Source organism: Perca flavescens, chromosome 14 (assembly GCF_004354835.1).
Source record: "Perca flavescens isolate YP-PL-M2 chromosome 14, PFLA_1.0, whole genome shotgun sequence".
Taxonomy (NCBI): domain Eukaryota; kingdom Metazoa; phylum Chordata; class Actinopteri; order Perciformes; family Percidae; genus Perca; species Perca flavescens.
The window spans coordinates 21399884-21425963 of NC_041344.1; the positions used below are offsets into that span (position 1 = coordinate 21399884).

Sequence of the window (26080 nt, forward strand, 5' to 3'; positions counted from 1 at the left end):
TTGCCACTGCTCCATATTCACACACACCTACAAAAGTTGCCTGAATAATAACCTTTACTGCACGGTTGCTAGGCAACTCAAAGCCTACGTGCCAACGTAATGTGTGTGTTTCCCTGTGAAGCCAATGGAAGGAACATGATTTCCAAGCCAATGCTGGGACAGTTTGCATACACAGACAAACACAGAGAAACAGGGTCCGGGCCCAGAGACCAAAATAACCTTCAGAGCCGACCAAACAGGATATTGCAGGAAGAGTATCACCTTCACTTCCTGCCTTCTATTTGAACTGTGAGCAGTTGTGATAGGATAGACATAATCTACTGTTCAGACTTCCAACCTGATGTCATTAAGAAACAAACAGGCATATGTATTTATTAGCATCTCATGTGTGTGGAAGTGGTGGTGGGTGCGACAGGCCAGAGCCTATAATCTTACTCATCAAACCATTCAGTGACTCCCTGTATGCTCTGTGTAAAGCATGTTCATTCATTATCAAAATGGTGTAACCATTACAAATAGTAGTTGGTCCAACAGAGAGCATTAACAAGTTCATCAACTTATTAACTACAAAATGCGTCTTTCATTACATATCTTGGTCCCAATTCTTTAGCAGATAATTTTAAGGGAAACGTATTGACAATGTTTGTTGGTCATGCATCTATTTATTAAAAAAATATCGTTTTCAGATTTGATTGGCCTTAAAAATCGAGTATTGGTCAGGTGCTATCACATGCTCTAGTGGTATTAATAGTGTTGGTTTGATTTGCCCAGCTATTAAAGCTGTGGTAGGAAATGTATTTTTGGCTTGGTTCTGAAAGAAGAAGAAAAATAGACATGGTTCTTTTTTCAGGCTTGAATGTTATTGCATTGCATTGAATTTTCAGCAGCACCTCTTTCCAGGAACTACTCTGGATAAACCACAGCCCTCACTGTGAACTGTTTTCATTGGGCCTACTTTCTAGCAAAATCCCACAATGTGTTATATGGATTATCCAGAGTAATGACTCTGAGGACACTCTGAAAGACACATGGCAAAAAAAAAAATAATAATATATATAATTTTTTTTTATTTTTTATCTGTCCTTCAGAGGTTTGTAGCTCCACTCTGGATGTGTACTCCAAGGTGTAAGGGTACGCTGTGACATCACTTATGGGTGTGGTTGTTGGGTGTAGAGATTAGAGACATTTCAGCGTGGTGTTGTTACTTTTTTATTAAGAGACAGATATCTCAAAAAGGTGACAGAGCCTTTTCTGTTGCTAGTCCTCAGCTGTGGAACCGACTGCCACCTGATATCAGAAATGCCCCTTCAATTGTGATATTCAAAGCCAGGCTCAAAACTCATCTTTTTACATTGGCCTTCCCGGCATCTTGATTGTCTTATCCTGCTAGGTTTGTAATTAAGTGTTTGTCTTTCGATGTACTTTTTAGCCTAAATCCCTGATTTGTACGTGTTTTATTTTATTTTTCTTATTTTCTTATTTTATTTTATTACCCTGTGGCTAATGCGCTATGTACAGCACTTTGGTCAGCCCGAGCTGTTTTTAAATGTGCTATAGAAATAAACTTTACTTACTTACTTACTTATCTCAAAACCTGGCTAAATAAAACTACAACTATTTGTATGGCTATATACCACCGAGAAGTAAGTAAATAAGCGTTTCTATATAATCCGGATGAACCAGCTCTTTAACACACCGACACATTATGATACTGAGGTGGAGTCGCTCTCTCTTCTCCACTGAGGTTCTTGTCTTCTTCTCAGCATTGCCTCTTGCTATCCATCTCTACCATATTCCCACAGCTTTCTTCTCCCTTTCTGTTTCAACTCTCTGATCTAATGTAACTTCCAGACAGCCATCTCTGCCACCAGCCATCCCATGGATCTCTCTGAGTGACCTGTTTATGCCTTCTCGAAGCCTACTTGTCCAAGATTGAGATGAGAACCTCCGCCTTGGGATCACCTGATTGCCATCTTCACTCTGTACACACAGGAAGAGCTTTGTTCATCAAATCAGGCCTCGGGGTCTGCAGTAGCTCTTGAGCGTAGTGGCACCTAACCAAACTATCTCACTTTCAAATCTCACTCTATTTACTAATAATACTACAAGTGATCACATGAGAAATAAAAGTATATGATAGCGTATAAGACGGTTGCACAGTATCTCAACAGCAGGTTGGCCTCGGCTGCAGTCCGAGCAGCAAAACGGATGTCACAAATTATTTGATCAGCGAGTGACGCTGTGGCCACGGAACGCTAGAATAAAGTTCAGTGGAGGATGGGTAGGTTGTCTGGAAGCAAAGTGGAGCAGTTTGCAAATTTGTAAACGACACTCATCTCTGTCAAACACTCGCAGTCTCCAAAATGACCCCAATTGTACCATCATCGTCCTCTTGAAATATCAATTCACTTCAGGTTTACTTTCATTTCTCCTTCCTCTCCTCTTTTCTATTCACACCTCTCTCAAGGTGATGTTATAAAGCTGACATGTTTGTGTGCATTTCAACCCATAAAGGTTTCATGAAACCTATAGATGAATAAATATATGTCCCAATAGTTTGAACCTGTGACGTCTGTAAGTGCAGCTTTTTTTAAATCCAGAGAATCATATTAATAAAGTGAATGTGTTTATTTTTTCTCTCCAAGCCACAGGTTAACGCTTCCAAATGTCATTCATAGTGACTCCTGGGCGACAGCTAAAGACAGGCGAGGATGGGGATGTGGGTGCAGTGTGTGTGTTGTTGTGTTTGTGGGTTGTTTATTGCCTCTCTGATGACAGTCAGCCTGACTAATGTCAGATGACCCAGGGGGTCTGGCTGAGGTAAACAAACCTCTGCCAAAGATCACATAGATGATTTCAGCAGGTCAGATAGGGTGCCCTTAGCTTAACAGACTGAAGGATGATCGATGGCGGGAGCTCGCCAGTTTAAACCCCCTCCATCCAAAACACACAGATGAACAAGGCCAGTAAAAATGTAACCTTGTGTGACACTGTTGATTATAGACAGATGTCTGCAGAAGATGGGATAGGAAAGCATATGGTGGGAGAGGAGAGGACAGGAGTGGAAAGAAAAGGAAGGAGCATAAGAGGAAAGACAAGGAAAGAAAAGAGGATACAAGAAAGGGAGATGAGATAAAAGGAAATGAAAGGGACAAAAAGGACAGAAATTAAAATCAGAATCAGAAATACTTTAATAATCCCAGGGGGAAATTATTTAAAAATAAAAAAGGGATACAAAGAGAAAAGAGGACAGAGTATAAGAGGAAAGGAAAGGAAATAGGATACAAGACGAGCAGAGGTGAGAAAAGCGCATACGCGGAAACAAAGAACAATGGAGTAAAAGAGAGGGAAAAGGATACACAGAGAGGAAATGGAAGAAAAAAAAGAAACAAAAGAGGAGAGGGAAGGAGAGGAGAGACCATAAGAGGAAATAAAAAGAAAGTGAATACAGGGAAATGTGAGGAGAGTAAAGTGAATGAGGGGAGAGGACAAAAAAGGAAAGGAAACAGGATACAAGAAGAAAGGATACAAACGAGAATAGGAGAGGAGACAAACTGAAAGGAAAGGAAGGCAGTTAAGTTAATGACCAAAGCAGCCACTGCAGTGTGGAAAACAGCACTGTTGTAGAGGCTGTGTGGGAGTTGTCATGAGTTGAAATGGGAATATTGCCTGGTTTCAATACACACATCATAACACCAGCTACATACCAGCATCTCATACAAACACCCACAACACCCACCCACACCCACCCACACACAGACACACACACACACACACACACACACACACACACCCATTGTCTGTATATGCAGGATCCTGTCGTAGAGTCCATCGGAGAGCTCGATCACTGCTCTGCTGGTCTGGACCATCTGCAAACAGGGAAACATCTATTAACATTAAACAGACACAAAGACACACACACACACACACACACACACACACACAGTTGTAGTGCAACATTAACCCTTTGTGCGTAAATCACACATGTAAGCAAATATAGCTACAGTCTGTTTTATTATCTGCTGTAAAAGACCAAAATATACTACACATTAAACTGGTATAAATGACATGGGAGGTGAACATTAACAATAAAATAAAACACTACTGTGATGTTTTGCATATGTTGGCGATTGTTAAAGGTGCCCTGCCATACAAAACCGTTTTTACTTGCATTTTTTTAAATATGTTAGGTCCATATGTGTTTATGTTATGTTGTGAATGTGAAAATGAACTGCTACCTCCCCTGTCAGCTCTAGTCACTGAAAAGAAATAAGCAGATAAATCAGGCCAATTACAAAAGCTGGTCAGTCTGACATCATATTGCCTGAGCTCATTACTATTCATTAGCTCGCCCAGTTGGACTGGGTAAAGGATTCTGACAGCCAGGCTCTCGTTGGCTAGCTGTTAGCCAATCAGATTCAAACAGCTTAGCTTGTTGAATATTATTATATATATTATATTATATATATATATATATATATATATATATATATATATATATATATATATATATATATATATATATATATATATATATATATATATATATATATATATATATATGTGTGTATATATATACACACACACACACACACACACACACACACACACACACGGGAAGGACATGAGTAGCTTCCGCCTGATTAATTCTGCACCTCCTCTAACAAACCCTGCTGGGAAGTGACCCCTCTATGGGAAAAAAACACTGTTCAACAAATAAGGGATTAGCTACAGAACATGAATTTAACCAGATCCAAAGCAATAACACACAAACACAAACACAAACACACACACACACACACACACACACACACACACACACACACACACACACACACACACACACACACACACACTAGGGCTGTCCTCGACTAAAGAAATTCTTAGTCGACTAACACTTATACGATTTTGTCGACTAATCGATTAGTTGATTTAATTGACAGAGCTGTGCGCTTTGAGAGGTGGTTAAGACTAGAAAAGCACAATATAAATGTAGTTAATTAACCATCTGTGAAACTGACTTTCTCCACATTTAAACCTGCAAAAGCACCACTTTAAATCTTGTGTTTACCATAAATGTGCTCAGAAGTTTCTTGGAAATGAGTAATTAAGCATGAATAAGCATAAAAAATGACTAATCGACTAAAGAAATCTTAGTCGACTAAGACCAAAACGACCGATTAGTCGACTAATCGACTAAGAGGTGGCAGCCCTAACACACACATTACACACTTCTTCACAAGTCTATGCAGTTGCTATAGTTGCATAGCAGTGACAAACAACCCTAGTTAAATTAAAGTGTCACACTGAAACCATAACTTAATAAGACCAGGTCCACTTGTCTCCACGACAGCCTGTTTCTGGCTACAAACCCTCTCTCACTCATAATGCACACACACTTGCACACATCACACATGCACTCTGGACAGTATCTCTAAATTGGCAATTCATACTGACTATCCATCATCCTACCCAAAAGACTCCTGGGGAATATCTAATATGAAACACAACAAGTGCACTTTGAGTAAATATCAATTTAAAAAGTATTGCACCAGCCAGACAGATGGCGAACAGAGGGGTGTAATGTTGTTTCATTTCATGTAACATGGCAAAGTGGGTTAGAGTGCTGGACCACAGCTGGTACGATAAGGACAGAAAGAAAGCCTGACATTGGCAACCTAAATTCACACAAACACACTGATTCATCCCACCTTATTGACTATTTGACGCGCTGACTAACAGACCAATTGACCGCTCTACCCCTGCTTTTCTCTCTTCCTCTTTATCTCTTTGTATTTATTTCCGCGGGGGATGCTGGATTTATTTTTAGACATCATTAAATAAATTAAGTCAGGTAAATAACTTTCTCCTTGTTCGGTGAAAGTCACAGTGGATTCAGGCCAAGGTGAGGATGTAGCCGATGTGTTTACGAGCCTTGTTACAGCCAGAACAATTGGGAATGTTGTCTGCTACATAACAATGAGAGCCCACTTTGTTTTTGAGAACATATTGGTTACAGTAAAAAGGAAGCTTTTGTCTTGGAGGGGATGTTTCATTGTTAGGTCAAGTACATAGGAGATGGGAGGTGGTTAACTGATTTGTGATGTTTGCTTGTTTTGTTTGGCCTTCACTTCCTTTTTATGTATTTCAGAAATGTGAGACTCCTTCATCGGGTAAAGAACCATAAGTAACTGTCAACTCTCTTCCATCCTCACCGTTTCATAGGTGGAGACAACCCGGCGAAGGACGTCGGGAAGCGGCCCCTGGGGCTCCAGTGTGGGGTAGTGGTCCCTGAGGTCAAACAGTAGTAAAGGTGCTCCGTCTGGTCCTGACACACTGGAGCCCAAAGCCAGCACGCACTGCATGAGGTTAGCCACTGCAGACACTCCACACAGCTCCCTGAACACTGCTACAGAGTTCTGTTGGAAAGAAAAGAGGTTAGACAGATATTACATCTGCAAATGTAAACCAACACAAAAAGTCTTTCACAATCTTTTTTATTTAATTAATTGAGTGAATGCTGATTTAGCAGCATAGTACTGTTATCCGATTCTTGCGTACAATTTTCGGTCACCTACTACTTCTGCATACTTTCAGCTACAAAAACCATTAAAATATCAAAATGTTCAGCTCTTTAAGGACATTTGTGCTTGTATTGAACTTTTCTCCACCATTTATACTTTTTAAAATATTAAGCTTTTTTCTTTTTACAAAGAAAGTCAATGGAGAAATCTTTAAATTCTCTTCAGGCTTCTTACACTTCTAAATGCTACTCCTCCCACATAATTTCACCTACAGACGTCATTCAAACTTCAAAAACTACACTGTTCACAAAAACCTTCATATGTTACAGTGTGATTCAGCTTTTCAATATCTTTTACAGTTATGTTATCACTGTTTAAGTTTAACTTTTTTTATAATGTCCGTGTATTGCATGGCAATGCTATGACTGTTTATTTGTTAGCATGGTAGCTCGATAGGGTGTTTTAAGCCCCCAACGTCGACTTCAAAGCAGCGCTGCGACCGTCGACTTCAAGGCACCTAACCCTAACCCTAACCATAACCCTACCCATTACCTAATCCTAGTGCCTTCCAGGCAGCGCTGCCTTGAAGATGACGTTGGGGGCTTAAAACACCAAACACCGGCACTGTAGATCAGTGGTTAGCACTGTTCTAACTAGCACCAGCAAATAGGCACTGCAGACTCTCACCCTTCGTCGACTTTTTCAGCATACTATATTATGAATCTTTTTTGATATGACATACTATAAATTTTCTATCACTTTTTTTGACATACTATACTATGACTTTTTCAATATACTATACTACAATTTATTTTTTACATTTTATACTATGACTTTTTTTCAGCATACTATACCAGAACTTCTTTATCACTTTCAATTTTATTGACATACTATACTATGACTTCTTTTATCACTTTTTTCTACATACTATACTATGACGTTTTTATCACTTTTTTGATATGCCATACTATGACTTTTTTCGACATACTATACTATGACTTTTTTTATAAAAAGTTTTGACATACAATAGTATTACTTTTTTCAACATACTATACCATGACTTCTTTTATCACTTTTTTTGATATATTATACTATGACTTTTTTATCATTTTTTGCGACATACTATACTATTGACTTCTTTTATCACTTTTTTTGATATGTCATACTATGACTTTTTATATATATTTTTGACATACAATAATATTACTTTTTTATCTTATTTTTTTCAACATACTATACTATGACGTTTTTCCACATGCTACACTATGACTTTTTAATCACTTTTTTGATAATACTTTTTTATTATTATTATTTTTTGGGCATTTTCAGCCTTTATTTTGATAGGACAGCAGACGACATAAAAGGGGAGAGAGGGGGGAATGACATGCAGCAAAGGGCCACAGGTTGAAATCAAACCCGGGCCTGCTGCATTGAGGAGTAAACCTCTATATATGGGCACCCACTCTACCAACTGAGCTATCCGAGCGCCCAATATTATGCCTTTTTTTGGCATACTATACTATGACTTTTTATCACTATTTTTGACATTCTAAACTGACTTTTCATCACTTTTTTCGACATACTATACTATGACTGTTTTATCACTTTTTGACATCCGATACTATGATTTTTTTCAAAATGCTATACTATACTATAATGCTATACTATAGGGGCGGCCTCTAGCTCACCCAGTGGGAGCGTTCGCTGTGTTGGCTGAGTCCTGCAATAAATACAATGAATAATCAATATTGTTACTTTTGCAAGCTAAATATTCACTCTTCCTCACCTGCATATTTTCCCTCATGTCAGTGGCTTCTCTCAGCGGAGGAGCAGCCATCTTGAAAACCTCGTCCACAGCCCGGACCCCCAAGTCCCTCAGGGCGGTGTAGTCTCTCCCCTTGCGGGCCTTTCGCACAGACAGTCCCCTTTTGTAAGGCTTTCCCCCTCCTCGCCGATTGGTGAGGGCCACATGGACAAACAGTTTGGCGTGGGTAAGTTCCTCCCCTGTCAAAGACTGCAGTGGTACATGTCGGTAGCCCGGTTGAAGACAGTCCAGAGGGATGGTATACTGACCTGTGGTGGTAGGGAGATCACATTTAATTTAAAAGCATTTCAAAGAAATATGAAAACATGAGCGGTAATAACATTTTCCATCCACTCAAACCTAAACTATGATAACGTCCATTGAGTCCATTTACAGTAACCCTTCTGACCTCTGACCCTGACACTGACCTATGAAATCATCCCCTATGAAGTCATCATCCAGCACCACAAAGCGAACCATGGCAAGCTCCGGCAGGTTGATCTGGAACTCAAAGCTCTCATCAAAGACGGGGTTGTCCCCATTCTGTGTCACGGTCCTGGTGCGGCGCTCTGTGCAGTCAGCTGGGATGCCGTGGATTTCAACGTACACGTAGGGGTCCACCACATCTCCTTTGGCCCCCGCACCCTTCGGCTTGGGCAGGTTCTGGCCGCTTATCACCTGGGAGAAGAAACATACTCATGAGTTGAGAGGATTATTCCAGTTTAATATAACTTCACATTTATTGTGGTTTGCGCATTATTCCACCACACCTTGACATGGAGCAGCTGTGGAGACACACCAGGCACTGTGTCTCTGGTGTCGGCACTGAAATAAGACACCTCCTGCCGCATGATGGCTGGCCGCAGAACATAACCACAGTTCCCGTTCTGCCTGAACCAGGCTGTGTTCAGGTCCATCATCAGTCCTGCTGTCTGAAAATTCATGGACACAATCTGGCAACCGCACTTCCACAGGTCCTGAGGGTTCATGTTGCTTGAGTCAATACGCATGGGGCTGGGGTACACCCGCGACAGGAAATGCTTGTTGTGATTGACAAAGTCGCCAGGGCTCTCGCTAGCGAGACGCACGGCCAGAGACTCATGAAAGGAACACAGTTCCCAAGGGTTTTGGCTTTTGGATGATGTTGGGAAGTCAATAAAGAGGACTGAGCGGCAAAGAGTTACTAGGTCAGAGAGCTCCTTCAAGAGTTGGAAACGTTTGGGAAGAAGATGAGGAGGATTAGACTGAGTGACAGCTGTGAAAGAGACACTTTTCTGCACCATGTCCTTCTCATTTCCTCCAGGCACTGTCCCTCCACTGTTAGCCGCTTTCATCCTTTGACACATCTCTGCCCCTTCATCCTCCTCACTTACCTCCCCGTCCTCCCCATCAGAACCTGGACCCAACTTTTTACCCTTTAGGAGAATTCGATTCTTTAGGGCATGTGGCGATGGTAGGTATGACTCCCCTTCGTAAGGGGGATCTGTGTATAAACTCTTCCCTAGTATCCCTATGAGATGTTGCCACAACACTTTCTGTTGTTGAAGTGAACAGTGGTTCTCAATACATATAATTAATGGGTACTGCGAGGCCACAAATGCAAACTTTCCAATTGCTTCTAACACACAACGCAGGACCAGTGGTGGGGAGAGGGTGTGTCCAGTACACACCACCGGCTCCTCATCGGGGCCGTCCCAGACGTCCACCTCCACACATCGACAACCCATCTTGAGAGCGCGGATGTAGCCGGAGATGTCGGACGGACCTCGAAACTGGTCCTCGATGAGGTAGGTGTTGTGGGAGGAGCTGATGTAGTAGTGAGACAAAGGCTGGGACATGTCCTGGCACACGGTGTCATGCTCCCTATCGAAGAGGTGGCACTCTGCCGAGGTGAGGTAGCTTGTGAAGCCATCCAGTGACAGGTATCCCTGCTGCCGGCCCTGCTCCGATGGCTCGTGGGCCTGGATGAGCTTCAGGCTGGTCTCCTCACTCACCTGGAGGACACAGTGAGAGAAAGGAATTGAGAGATAAAGGGGAAAATTGGACAGGGGTGTAATGACATACAACAGGAATGCTGGGATTGCATGTGTTTTCTGCTACTTGTATGCTTGATTAATTTATGTTACCCACTTGAGCCATGCCTTGCTCAGCCTCGAGGAACCTCATCAGGTCCTTGGTGTCCAGGAACTCCTTGTTGCTAGAGAACTGCACCAACAGAAAGTAGATCTCCGGGCGTGTGCAGAAGTCATGGAAGACCTCGATGAACTCCTGCCTGGTGACTCGCTCATTTCTTCCTATTAGTCTTTTGTTTTCGCCATGATCTTTAACTCCAGATTTGCTATCTAGAGTAAGCCCACACATCTTCTCCCTAACTCTTTGAAGCTCTTTAAACCTGTGCTCCACTTTGCCTCTGCCCACCCCAGGGTTCACGCCCTGTATCAACTTAATGGCTAACTGCAAGCGGATCCCTTCCTTGGCATCTTCTTGTCCGTCCGATTCAGCAGCAGAGGAGAACAACTGCTCCAGCCAGCCAATTCGAAGGCTGTCCTGACTGCTGGCGAGCATGTCCAGGGCATGTTTCCCATACTGCATCAGATACCTGGAGGAAGATGAGAGAAGACAAGGCAGATGCAGTTGGACAGAATATTTTCCTTACAATGCTGCATCACAAACATTTTCATTTTCAGCTCACTTTCATTTCGCTGACTCTCACATAAAACACCACAACTGCAGCAGTGGAATCAGTTTAAAGTCGAATCACATTCACTGCCATAGCCCTTCATCAAGAGAATGTCTCAAAGGACTACACAAAGAAATCAGACCACCAAGATCTCACTATTCACCTCAATACAAGAAATACAAGAGAGAACGCAAAGCCCAAGACATGAAATATCTTGTTGGACTGACATAAAGGGCCTGACTAAATGAGCTAGCCTAGCCTACCCCGCATGTACAACCACAAATTTATGTCAATTTGTATCTACGTTGGCACCTTTAAGAAGCTCTGAAGATCAGAACATTCTTTACCTATCAAATGCATGTGGGGTGTTTCTGGTACATGTTACATCACAAGTGTACAATGTAAGACCACTCCTAGTTTTATTATTGTGTCATACCTCAGGCCAGTCACCCAAATGTTAGCCACTTCAGCAGAGTTGGCCACCAGGTCCAAACTTTCATACATCTCTCCATAGATGATAGAGAATGCACAGTCCTCTGAAATCTGCTCATAAACTCCACTGGTGCGGAAGGTTTCTGTGTTACGACCTGTCCGTACCTAGAATGTGAGACCATAAGTGATGCAAAAACCCACATCAGATATAATAAAAACAAATCAACTGCTTCCGTATGGTACAGGGTTGTTTTTCATTGCCTTAGTCTAAAGGGATCAGTGAGATCATTCATAAAGTGAGGGAGGGTTGATTCATAAAGCTTTTTCTCTGGACACTGACCTCTCGTATGGAGGCCAGCGAGATGCGAGCTTTGTCTGACTCCTTCTTGGATGGCTCCCAGCATAGAGCCTGGAGGCCTGCGTCCAGCAGGTAGTAACGCTGGTAAACACGTGAGTTGGTTCGAATTTTCTTCAGCTCAATCCCCTCCACCTGCAAGCAAGATATGGATGAAGTTGTCACACACTGACTATCAGTGTAGAGCTCACTCATTTTCACTTCTGAACAAAACTCTGTTGAGTGTTTGAGAGGCTCAAAAGCCTGTGATCTAACAGAAACCACTGATGCATGCACTGCACGCATTAAATATTTCATGCACAGATATGTAAGATGTATATTCTATGTAAAGGGTTACACTGTGGCTGACCCACCATGGAGTGGATACAGTCTGCAGCGCTGCTGATCTTCTTCTCTGACAGGCTGCTGCTGAAGGACACTGTCTTCTTCCTCTCCCGACCAGCACGTGACCCATCCTGATGAGTAGGATTGGAAGGAAGGATGAAAGGATAGAGCAGAGAAAGAAAGGGGGATGGGGGGGAATGCAATAAGAAGAAGACAGATAGTTATCCCTCTAAAGAGTAGGCTTTGCTTGGGCATGATAATCATTTCCATCCAGAATGGATCTCAAAGGATTAAAAGGCATGTCAGTTTATATAACCATACAGTACATAAACACAGATTATTTTGTCTACTACATAGAGCCTCCTCCTACCAATCTGTTATTGTTTTTCCTGATGCTAAAAGCCTTTGCTTGACCTTCACCATTAGACCATTAATCATACCTGACCAGACAGAGGCAGCAGGCAGCAGCATTCTAATTCTGCCCCTTCGCAATGACACTGCAGACCCAATCAGTTTATCTGAGCCGACCATCGGAGCTCATCCATCTAATGTATTGACCAATCAGATATCACCCCCAAGAGAACAGATAAGGGCATATATGTGGGTGGTTATTCAATTATGGATATATTAGAGTCTTTCTTGGATGGCTCCTGATGGAGTCCTGATAAAATCCAATTAAAGATTTAATTGAAGCTAAGGCAGGATAAACAGAATGACATAATTGTAGTTGATTTAATCGAAGTTAGGTGATGGAAGACGTAAACACCCTAACCCTCAACATACGATTGTCTTAAATCATATATATATATATATATATATATATAAAATGTCAGAAAATACTTTAAAATTCCCATCACAGTTTCCTAGGGTCCACAGTGACGTCTTCAAATTTTGCTTGTCCGACCAACTGTCCAAAACTCAAAGATATTCAGTTAACTATAATGTAAGACAAGGAAAAGCAGCAAATACTCACAGTGGAGAATCTGTACTGTGCAAACATTGGACATTGTTGCTGGGAAATGACCAATAATTGGCAATTCATTTTCTCGACTAACCGTTTCATACAGAATTCCAATAAAAATGAAAATATGTTATTATTATAGTCTAGATTCAGATTTCTTTCAGAAAGTTGTTTTGTTTTGAAATAGTGAATAAATCGAAACAAAATTTAGAAAATTCCAGTAAGTGCACATATGTCTGCAGTGGAAGATCAAATCCAGCAGCCTGTTGCTGCACCTAACAAATACATAAGGCTCAGTTGTTTTGGAGTATTTAAGAAGTTGAAATTGATCACCAGTAGACCGATCAATATTTTCATATTCTTAATGAACATCTGTGAATACTGATCAGTGGCGGATTAGTATCTACTTATCAGCATAACTCTTTTCTTTTCATTCAAACAAGAGTTTAAATGAACCTCAAGGGCACTTGGATCTTTTATGAGGGAACCCTTCATATGAAAGAAATCTGGGGGATATGAAAGATAAAAAGAGATAAAAGAAAGAAAGAGAGAAAAAAAAAAATCCTGAACTGTGTGTTATCTAAAGAATATGAATGTGTGAGAAAGGAAGCATAATGCAAATAATTCACAGAGGATGAAAAGGTTTCCTTTAGAGGGAAGGCAGGGTGCCTAACCATCACAAATTCTCAAAGAATTGTCTCATTAGGATGGAGAAGTGTTTCCAACGGCGACAAGTTTTTTATGGCCTGGGTGGTGAGGGAGGGAGGCGGCGCTCTAAAAATACCCTTGGAGCCAAGGGGTATGATAGAGGGAGTAAGAGGCGGTGTGGACAGAGAGACAGTTACTCTGAAAACTACAGAAAGCAAAAGGAAAAGCTCTGACAGTCAATTTTAGCGCCTTCAAAAATATATTAACAAAATGAAACCTGACCTGAACTAATTGATGTATGTTCTCATTAAAGCCCCCCCCCCTCGGAGTGCTTCAGCAACACCCTAAATTCAACCTCAAATAGAAAGACTCAGATGCAGCTCCACACCAGCAGCAATTTATTTTGAAAACAGCACTGAATTTGAATCTGAAAGCTCGTGGGAAGTTCCCAGTGACGCACAAATGAAACACACTTATTGATTTAACTCACAAATACACACACGTGCACCTTCACACAGGAGCGCACAGTACCACCGTACTCAGTCACACTTCTCTCTTTCCTTTCATGCAGTGCGGTGACAGGTACCAGAGATTAATGTTGGTCTCAATCTATATCTCTTCCTCTGTGTGTGTGTGTGTGTGTGCGTGTGTGACATTTATGGTTAATGGTCCCTGTGCATATGTACCAGCACCAATCGCAGTGCACACGTCACCCAATTAGGAAACTCCACATAAATACCATTGGTCTCCACAGACATGCATGTGACCAATAACAAACATGTCATCCCTGATTAATAAACAAGCAATGGAAAGATATTATATTGAAGCAACCTAATAAGCATCATATGGTGTGTTGTGTGCATGTCACAAGCTGTGCTTGCAGCAGGGAAAACACCAGAATTCTCCCAGTGGCCTGTTCAACAGTTGGGATTGAATTATCTCATGTGTGGAGGCTGTCCTGCACGTCCACCTCTGTTAGAGTACAACATAAATTACTGATAGAAAGAGAGAGAGACACATCCAAAGAATGCTGACGTCACTGTAGACTCTGAATCAATTATCCTGACAGGATAAAACAAGAGGGCACAGATTAATCTCCAAGTAGATAAGCACATGAATAAAATACAAAGGTAAATTTATTGATTTTTCGATGCAAAAAACCCACACACTGTCCAACCAGATTAGAGTACACACACACACAGACACACACATAGCAAAACAAAACAAGTGCAGTTTCTACCCGCTGATAAAAAATTCCATTTGACTTTAAGCTCTGTTTGAATGTCTCTGTCACAAATGGCCTATTTCGTTTTTTTTTGAGTGGGGAAGATGAGTCTCCAAAACCACCACTGTGCTTCAAAACAGGAAGCTGCCTGTCAGCTTGTCACAGAGAGCTTCCTGTGGCTCAGCTGAGAACCATGTGAAGCGACAATACAGAGGACAAAGAAAGAACGAAAGAACAAAATGATTCTTGATAAAGAAATACAGTAAAACCTCATCACTCCTGATTAGTGATACATTAGTTGTTATTTTTAGGTTTAAAACATATGTGAGCCCAACAAGTGATAAACATTGAGACCAAAAAACCCATTCAGATACTTTTGGGGCAATCCATAGCCACGTAGACAGAATGTTTTCTTTGTTTATACATTGTTAATACAACCTGTTGAATATACAGTATAGTTCCTATAGACCTTTATAAAAAAGAAGGATTAAAACGCTTGCTGTTACTTCAGCAGTATTTTACAGAGGTTAAGTATTTATTTTCCATCTGCCAGTTTTTATCTGATGAAAACACATAAAAGATTACAGGTTAAATACATTTGGAAACTATAATACAATATAAATACATTTTACACACTGCTATGTGATTACTGATGTTCCTGATAGGACATCTAGACTGACTGAACTGTAGTGACAGATGGACGGATGAAGGGTGAGAGAAATGGGGGAGACTGTGTGGCAGAGCAGATTGGATGCAGTTATCAGAGAAGGACCCACAAGATAACAGAAAGACATTACAGAAAGTTGAAACTTGAGAAGAGGACACAGATTAACTAAACAAGAGGAAAATAAAAAGATGAACTAGAGGATGGATGGAGAGAAATAAATAGAAGCTCTTTGGCACATTAGTGTCTATGTTTATACGTACAGGCACAGAGCCTCTGCCCTTGGTATTTGCCCCTAGGTACCAGCATAGCCTTCATTAGCCAGCTTACATGCATGCAAAGTATGATGTACGGTATATGAGTGTATGCAACAAGCTCGTATCACTAATTAGAGCATCTCCAAGTCCGCAGAATGAAGATGTAGGTCATTAGTGGGTGTCGTCTTTGATCGACTAATTAAGAGAGAAAGAAAATCAGAGAAAGCAAGATGGTTGTTAGGTGAGAAAATGTAAAGAATAGAAGAGTGGAAATTGGCAGGAAGGCAGAACCGTCTCCCTGTGGCCTTGTGTTTGACGGCAGATGATGGATGATTAATGGCGTAGGTTATATCAGTGCCTGTCACCCTGGAGGAGGAGGGTGGGGGTAGCAACATGGGGAGATTTGCTGTGAGGTTTATTTGAATTGTGTTAAACTCAACACTCACAACAGGGTACCGGCAACCACCAGCACGTGTGTGTATCTTATCATCGCGTGATACCATTGCTACAGAATAATTGCTTCTGATTGGAGGGCAGGTGTCCATTGGAACTGCATAGGAGAACACAGTTCCAATCAACCACTTACCCACCACTCTGAATCACTGCACAAGGCTATTACACTGCAGGTAACCATAGCAATACTAATGCTTCATGCTATGTACCAGTAAAGTCTTAATGATTAAACTGACCTAAATGTTGGTTACACAGGCTACATACAAACTAAAATAATGGATGACAGCCACTCTTTTCTTCTTTGGTACACTGGCTACATGTAGAAAACTAGAAGTGCACTCGGAAAGCGCAGACCTCCGCCAAGGCATGCCCTATTTAACAATGTTAATGCAATGTAAGTTTTTTCGATAATTCCAATACAAAATGAATGCAGCACAAATGCCCTATCTCACAATGATAACAAAAGTTTAAAAAAAATTTGGTGGAAGGGTGTAGCCTATGCTAAAATGTATTTAAAATGTATTTAAAAGAATTACCGGTACATAAAATCATAACTAAAAGTATACAGCCATGTTAGTTGCTCAGTGAAGCTGTAGTCCTACTAATGCCAAGCACAGCTGCTGATGTTTAGCAGGTATTATGTTTACTATGTTCACCATCTTAGTTAGTTTAGGGTTTTAGCATGCTAACATTTGCTAATAGGCACTAAACACAAAGCACAGCTGAGGCGGATGGGAATGCCATCAGTTTTGCAGGAATTTGGTCATAAACCAAAACTACTTAAGAAAATATTTTTTTTTATCTTATGATGGCACTAGATGAAAAGTCCCCAAAGTCATTCGAGTTCATCCTGAGGGGAAATTAAGTACCAAATGTTATGGCAATCCACCCAATAGTTGTTGAGATATTTCACACCCAAAATGTTCTGACCTTTTCTAGACTTAACAATGAATCAATGAATCTAAAAAACTCACTCACTACTTGGTATTCACTGCCATAACCAGGACTTCTTCATTGGTATCACTTACTAATTACAAAGTGTGTAATCATCACACCATCTGTGTCTTTGTGTGTGTGACTGCGATAGAAGACGGGACGTTGGGGTCAAACAGGGAGCAGGAAGCACTGTGTGTTCAAGTCATTCTGTCATGTATGGGAATACTGTTCAACAGAAAATGTGGTGAGCATTCACAGTAACTCAGCAGCTCAGTCTGACTATAAACCTCTCCCCTTGTGGTAAGAAGAGCTGCAGATGCTCTTTTACGCCTCAAACCTTTAAAGTCCCATGTGCGCTTAAGCACACATACACATAATCAAACACACAAACCACACAAAATGAAACATGTAAAAGGTTGACTTGAAAAGGTCATCTTGTCAGAGAGCTAACTGTGTTTTCAGCTGACAAACGTCACAGAGGCATTTACTGTAGATAGGAGGACCACTGAAACCAACAACAGGCGGTTGGAGATTCGCTAATAGGCACAAACACAGACATCCATACACATACACACATGCATGGCTGGATGTATATTATAAATGTAGAGGGTGTATGTGGAGCGACTCAATCGCCAAAGGAGCTCCGAGTAGTAGCATGTCCTGTGGCTCCATCACAAGCAGAGAGGTTGATTCCATAGAAATAAAATGAGAGTAGAACGTACATTGAAAAGTTTACCGTGGCCATTTGGCATATGAAAAAATGGCGACCAGCTCATTGACCATAAATAGAATGAGTTAGCCCGCTACAATGGTCACAGTTCTTTGCAATGGCAACGGTATACAGAAAAATGTCCGCTGCTCTGACCATCCTGCTATTGATTTGAATGGGAATGTCTGTTCTACTCTCAGTCTATTTCTATGGTTTATCCTCTCCCTGTGCTGTGCAGGGATCATTCATCTGCAGACTAAAGTGTTTTAAAGCAGGCTAAATATGCTGATTTTAACTGCAGGTTAAGTGCTGTGAGTGCACAGGGCTCAGGGCTGCTCTGACTCAAACTACTGCCTTTTCCAGCTGTGTGCTAATGTTGCTCCCTCAGTCTGAAAAACACACATACAAAACAGACATCAGCCACCTAGGCCAAAATTAAATACTTCACTTGCGCGTACATGCATACTTCACATACATAAAAAAACATGTACTAGGTTCTCCAGCCCTTGATTAAGGCACTGGCTCAGGTCTGGAGTAGGTCCCCGGGCTGGCTGGCTGCCCAGTGCCCACTGCTCCCTTGAGGGATGGGTTAAATGCAGAGAATGAATTTCGCTACATGTATGTGTATGTGACAATAAAGTACCTTTAACTTTACCTTTACATACATATTTATTTGAACCCAAACCATGATCTTTTCCTAAAACTAACCAAGTATTAACCATGTGTGCCGTTAACTTAAAGGAACATGCCGACTTATTGGGAATTTAGCTTATTCACCGTAACCCCCAGAGTAAGACAAGTCGATACATACCCTTCTCATCTCCGTGCGTGCTGTAACGCTGTCTGACGATTCCAGCATTAGCTTAGCCTAGCACAGATCCTGCAGGTAACTGGTTCCAACTAGCCTACTGCTCCAAATTGTGACAAAAGTAACAAAATAACGCCAACATGTTCCTATTTACATGTTGTGATTTGTATAGTCACAGCGTGTACAAAAAACAAGGTAACATGAGACACAGCCATCTTCTAACAGTAAACAAACCGGGAACTATATTCTCAGACAGGCTTGCTGCGAGCATATCACTCCGCCCAAGTACTATATTCTTCCACTTAAGAATATAGTTCCTGGTTTGTTTACAGTTAGAAGATGGCTGTGTCTCATGTTACGTTGTTTTTTGTACACGCTGTCACTCTATAAATCACAACATGTAAATAGGAACATGTTGGCGTTATTTTGTCACTTATTCGGAGCGGTAGGATTGCTGGAACCATTCACCTGCATGTTCTGTGATGGGCTGATGCCGCTGGAGCCGTCAGACAGCCTTACAGCACGCACAGAGATGAGAAGGGTATGTATCGACTTGTCTAACTCTGGGGGTTATGGTGAATAAGCTAAATTCACAATAAGTTGGCGTGTTGGGATGCAAGTGAAAGTCTTGTGTTTGACTCATTCATCCACCATAATGATCTACCTGATTCTCTACAAAAAGCCAGGGGGTAGGCTGGATGTCAGGATTTATCCCAATTTCATCCCAGCACTTTACATCTGGCAATTATGATATTTGAAGTTGATTACTATTGTTTTCCACAGCTGTTGCAATGGATTGATCACAAAGGGAGTTATGAGCATGCAAAGAGACAGCTTTACCTGAGCTGCATCATTGACTGCCGTAATGCATTTTGCCTCCACCTGTCTCAACCTCTTCATTTATGTTATTGGCGGTGGATGTGCCACCTTGTTGTAGCAACTTAAGTTAATGCCACATGTGGTTACGTTGTGAATCCAAGCAACAATAATTGGTTAGTTTTTGAAAAAGATGGTTTTAGTTAAAATATGTATGTTTGTTACGTAAGTTAAGTAATCAAGTAAGTAAGTCACAAGGTGGCTTTAGACTGGACTTAAACCCTAACTTCCTGTAAGAAAGTCCTGTGTTTAAGCATTTCACCATACATACATACATATTCACACGTTATGCATGTATGTGCAAGTGAAGTATGCATGTATGTGCAAGTGAAGTATGCATGTAGGCGCAAGTGGTTAGTACTAGTATGTATGTGCAAGTGAAGTATTCAATTCTGGCATAGGAGGCTTCTCATACCAAAATGAGCACGCACACGCACACGCAAACACACACACACACACACACATTAGACAGAGATATACCATATTTGCACACTTGTGTGAACACACTCTAAAATATGCTGTCCAGTAAAAACATATCTTAAAATTTGAAAAAAGGAGCTAACCATTTATGGAAATAGGCCCACGCTTTTTTGCTGAGAGTTAGATGAAAAGATCGCTACCCCTCTTGGATCATTCGGTTAGATATACGCTGGAGCCAGGAGGTTAGCATAGCTTAGCATTAAGACTGAAAACAGGGGGTAATAGCATGGTTCTACACTTGTGCTTGTGTGCAAATTCAACAAACAACATATAACAAGTTAATTAGTGAGCTTTAGGTGCTGATGTGCAGATTTGTTATCTTTGGACAGAGCCAGGCTAGCTGTGTCCCCTTGCTTTCAGTCTTCATGCTAAGCTATGCTATGCTAAGCTAAGGTTTATACTGAACGGGCAAAAATTAGTGGTATCAATCTTCTTATCCAGCTCTCAGCAAGAAAGCAAATTTATATAATCCAAAATGTTGCAATATCCTTTTCAGATGAGTTAACACTTAAAGAGGTGAGGCAATTATTGGCTTATATCCCTTTAAAACCCCATTAGATTATTATATTAAAGTGCATTGTTTTTCTTGGTTATTAAAAAGCGGCAAGTGCCAACATATACACTATCTCTCTAACACACACAAAGGAGCACATTAACATGCCAACCATGTATTTCGGAGTCTCACGCTGGCATGAGTAACGAGAGAGCTGGAAAGCTGATATTTGTTTTGCCTAGCTGTGTTTTACTAGAAGGCAGGTCTGTGCAAGAGCGTATGCTTGTGTGTGTGACTGAATGTGTGCGTTTTTAAACTAAGAGAGAGAGAGACAAAGAGAGTGCCTGATGGTTATCTACATCAAGATGATCTTGAAGTATAAACTGAGTGGGCACCTGATTCTGCATCTCCTTCACGGACAGAATAAATGAGAGGACAGCAGACAGCATGAAGTACTGATAAAATACAATTAAGGGTACTCTCATTACTTCAGCCGAAGCGAATGGAAGCACACACACACACACACACACACACACACACACACACACACACACACACACACAGACACACACACACACACACACACACACACACACACACACAGACACACACACACACACACACACACACACACACACACACACACACACACACACACACACACACACACACACACACACACACACACACACACTGGACATAATCCCATGACACTGTGAAAAGCGGTCTGGAATGTCATGTTTCCTGTTTATCTGCCTACATACCACCATATACTCCTATTGTGTGGAATCCTGAGTTTAGCCATAGGGGTAATTTATGAAACAGCACATGTGGATTGATAGCTCCTGAGCTCGATCTATCCCAAGCCTCAGCTGTTTAGGATTCAAAACATGCTTATGGTGAAAGCATAAACGTATACGTGCACTGCTGTGCGAGACGGCTGGTTGATTGCTGAATGTTCTCAGCATTAAACGTGCCCACTGAACCTGAACGAGTCAAATACATCCTCATACCACAAATGCATGCTTCAATACATGGGATGGATATGCAATGTACAGCGTTTTTTTTCCCCCACACTGTCATGCATTACAACTCTTTGGAGTCATGTTTTTGGATGCAGTCAGGACTTATTTAATGCCATTTCTGACCCAGCATATAGTGATAACAGAACTTCCCTGAAGCAAACAGAGTGTTTTTAAACCCTCTGTTTGTTACGTCTGTTTGTTGCAGCCAGCCTTGTCAGGCTGGCTGCAATGGCGTAACAAAAAAAAGAAGACAGACAAGACCAGGCCTGTGTGTTGGCAAATAGGTGAGAAACATTGAAAAAAGCAGTGTGTTACACATCATCACCAACTGCTCATGACTTAATAGCAATATTGCAACATGAACCTTGCGAGGAAATTGGCCAACTGGCCGGCTTCCTGTCTTGCAGAGTGGGAGCCAATCAGACACAGATGAAGCCATATTTGAATAATCATGTCTTTACAGGCAGTAGCGCTGGAGACAAGCAGCAACTAGAGATCAATACAAGACCTCCATGCCAAGAGGACTGAAACCATAAAAGGCCAAAGTCAATAGATGAGTTATTGATAAGATGTTGTTATTGACAATACTTTAAATGCCTTATGAGTAAAATAAACATAAACTGTTGTGATATCTATTTCAAGGGCTTTATACAAATAAACTTAACATTTGCTTAAATCTGAGCTCAGATCAGTGTAGGCTGTGGGGTTAATTGGACAGGGGTATGTAGAGGGCAAAGTGAATGCAATTTCTCATTCTAATAAAAGACTGCAGCAGGTGCATTCACTTATTAGTTCCTCCTCCTCCACTCTGTCTGATTAAGTGCTAATAAGTGACACTGCCTGCTGTTGTCTGTGGCTGGAACAAAGCGTTCCACATATATACCCTATATGATTGAAAAGCTCTGAAATTGAATGTTTTTTTTTTCTGGAGTCCTGTGAGGTCTGTAGTCAAGGCTTGAGGTCTAAATGTATGACAGGCAGCATTTAAACATCCTAAATGTGACATGAGGCACATTTTTAAGCACAAAATACTTCTACTCATTCGTCCAAATTTCTTCAACAGCATTGAAACATGATGCAAATGAAGTGACTGATAAATGTGCTCGAGACAGATGGAGAGGAAGTTGACAGGAAGCAGATACAGTGTATTAACCGTTTATTTTCCAGGTTGCAGGTAGATTATGTCAGCAGTTATGTCAGAGGGAGAGCTCCGAGGCTGTGTGTGTTAAGTCACCACATCTATATATGCACAACTCAGTAGTAATTTTATAGTGGCATTGTATTTTTTGTAGGACTATTTTTTTTTTTTTACATCCCATGGCAGCAGCATTACATTCATGCAGGGACTTGTAGTGCAATCAAGTAGCCATATCCTGCTTCGTAATATTTTATGGAATCATTAACTTATTGTTTAAGGTAGACTTGCAACAGTTTGCACGCGTGTTTTATTTGTTTATAGTGTTTCCTTTTACATTTAAAAGCAAGACGAGCTGTTTTCTCCTGACGGAAACGATGGCCTACCTTGATCAGACTGCTGCGTCGAGGAATTGGTTTGCAGGCTGAAACTGAACCCGCGCTCTCCGACGTCGGGGACTCGCAGCTGGATTGGTTTTGGACCCTCTTCACGGTGTCTGACACGCTGCAGTTTCCGTTTGACACCGGCTCTCCTCGGTGCGTCTCCAGGCTCATTCCGGCTCCTCCTGACGCAGCTTTCCAGCCAGCAACCGGCAGACCGACGGCTCTTTTGTTCTCTCCAAATTCAGCCATGGTGACACTTTTTTTTTGGGGAGGATTTCTCAGATCTCTTGAAAGCGCCGGGGCTCCGAACGCAACAGCGCTGCACGCGGACGCAGGCGTGCCATCATCTGAAGTGAGCGATAGGCGACCGTGCGCCAAGAGCAGAGGAAACTTCTCTCTCTCTCTCTCTCTCTCTCTCTCTCTCTCTCTCTCTCTCTCTCTCTCTCTCTCTCTCTCTCTCTCTCTCTCTCTCTCTGGGTGACAGGAGGAGAGACAGCCGAGCGACAGCAGTGACCGACACCTACTAGACCTCCACCGCCAACACTCAACACATCTCCGGCCGCTGCGTTCAGGAAATGCACATGCTGTCGGCTCCCCCTCCACCACCGCCGCCTTAATACATCCTCTTCCCACTGTGCTAAAGAACACCGGAGCCTACACCATGATGATTTATACATAACATCAGCTCCTACTGTAGTTTCCCTCCCTCACTGTCTCGCCAGTCTTCAGCAGCAGCAGCGGGCTAGCATCTGTCACCGGTCTGTCAGATCGGTGGTTTGTTCTTGTCTTGTTCTCCAGCAACGAAATGTGTTTTATTCGTGCTACTTTCTATTAATGGTTGATAAATCTGTTATTTATGCTTTATAGATAATCCGCCAATTTTGGGTGACAAATTGTGGAATATCTCTTTAATTGGTTTGATAGTTTATTTCTAGAAAAGGGCTGCAGAATAGCTTGACCAGAATCTATTCACTAACAACTTTTTAACATTTACAACTTTGGTAATTAAAACCCCCTATTAATGACTTATTAATGTGCACAGCTGCAAACCTGACAATGAAATCCTTAATAATCACCAGTAATATCATCAGTAATATATTTATAAGAGAATACTGTATATTAAACCCTTTATTAATGACTTATTGACATCTATAATTGCAGACTTGGTGATTAAAACCTTCTATTAATGACTTATTGGTTGACTTATAACGTTCTTTGTAGACTAGATATTCAAACCCTTTATTATTTACTTGGCATTAGTAGAAAGCTTGATTATGTCATCTGTCTATGCCTTGAAAAAGTATAAGCAGTCAGGGTATATTTGCCGTTTAGACTTGCACTCAAATTAATATTCTTTTCTGGTATGCACTTTTGAGACAGTCCCTTGCATACCTAAACACACAGTAGAATGCACCATCAACTGCCTCTCTAAATTTCAATTGAAATCAAGGTCAGGGATTTTGCTCAAGGATTCAGGGGGACATTTTTCTGATGCATTGCTCAGGGATAAATGCCAAGATGCATTCCTCAAAGGTAAATGCCAAATTAAACGAATTAGGTAACTTTTTTTTTTTTTTGCCCTAGAACTTAATAAATTCTCAGTAAGAAAGGATAGAGAGTAGTGCCTCCAGGTCCTATGGGTAGACTGTTTTTCATATTTTCTGAACTGCAGTGTTTGTGTGACTTTGCAAGATGACAAACATCACGCTCCAAATAGCTGAAATGATTTTGCTTGTTGACACACAGTTAGACCAATACTTACACAAATCAAGGTCAGTATAACGTTCACTGATGCGAAACCAATGTGTTGTGTGATTTATGTGATGAAGGTTCCCTCCATTTTCAATCTAATTCCCCCATAACAAAACGGTCTACAGAGTTAATCATTTAGGGGAGCCTTATCTGAAAAAGACAGGAGGTTCTTCCATTTCATTATCAGCTCAACATTAACATATGGTGGATTCAATAAAAGCTGTGCACCAGGGTGTCCTTGTTCAAAAACTGAAGTAGAATTTTTGTGATGTAATACTAAGTAAATAGAGGTCTCACACTCTCATAAAGTGTTGGAGGACATGTCTGTGTTTTGCTCTTCTTGGCAGTTCAGTTGGCTCATTTTCATTAAAGAGAAATGATCCATTTAGCTTTCTAGGGGGCTCTTTCTGAAGGACATTTACACATTAGCTTAAGGAGGAGCTGAAAGGACTAAAGAGGATGACTAAACTGGAGCTGGAGTCAGAGGTTCCCAAAGTTACAGGACGGATGCTAGAGATGTACCACTGAAGTTAGCATTGCATTTAATAATATATAGATTTAATGTTGCAGTATTTTAGGCCCTATAATCTAGGATGGGTATTGATGCGGCAGCTGAATTTAGATGTCAGATGAATTATGGTTGAACCCACGAGTGCTGACTACAGAGTGCATCAAGCAATGCTGACATTAAAGGTGCTGTAGGTAGGATTGGGAAGATCCAGGACTTAGCCAAAACATTTTAACATCAACTTCTCAGTCCCTCCCCCCTTTCTGCTAAAGCCCAAAATGGTCTCGTAAGCCCCTCCCCCCACAAGGGAGAATTAATGCATGTGCCTGAGCAGTGATTGACACACAGTTTGGCAACCCCTATGTCCCAACAATATTTTAGTGATACTGTTTCTCAAACCTAAGACCACACTTCCCATAAACCATACTTGCACTTGATGGTACACTGTTTGCTGCATGAATATACATGATAACATATATTAATGATACAAGACTGTATCTCAGTGTAGATGTAGTGAGCGGACATTCTCATTGAGGGTACCAGTTAAAAGCCCTGTGGAATAGTGGTTTTCCTTTGCTGCCATCTAGTGTTTGCTATCAGAACACACTGCTGAGTTGAGAGACCACTATAAATATTGACATCATCCAG

The 26080-nt window shown here is 41.3% G+C and overlaps 1 protein-coding gene across 2 annotated transcripts in view; it reads right to left on the reverse strand.

The window, feature by feature from the left end:
• The window catches only part of LOC114568109 (inactive phospholipase C-like protein 2), a 26606-nt gene extending 3046 nt beyond the window's left edge, over window positions 1-23560 (reverse strand). For both annotated transcript variants that reach the window (XM_028597502.1, XM_028597501.1), the window contains exons 1-10: window positions 23176-23560; window positions 12149-12250; window positions 11781-11930; window positions 11445-11605; window positions 10459-10927; window positions 9099-10322; window positions 8757-9006; window positions 8311-8597; window positions 6216-6419; window positions 3794-3869 (exon numbers count right to left, since the gene is read on the reverse strand). In XM_028597502.1, coding sequence (XP_028453303.1) covers window positions 3794-3869; window positions 6216-6419; window positions 8311-8597; window positions 8757-9006; window positions 9099-10322; window positions 10459-10927; window positions 11445-11605; window positions 11781-11930; window positions 12149-12250; window positions 23176-23421 — 3169 coding nt within the window. In that variant the 5' untranslated portion in view covers window positions 23422-23560. The remainder of the gene's footprint in view (window positions 1-3793; window positions 3870-6215; window positions 6420-8310; window positions 8598-8756; window positions 9007-9098; window positions 10323-10458; window positions 10928-11444; window positions 11606-11780; window positions 11931-12148; window positions 12251-23175) is intronic.
• Window positions 23561-26080: the final 2520 nt, after the last annotated feature.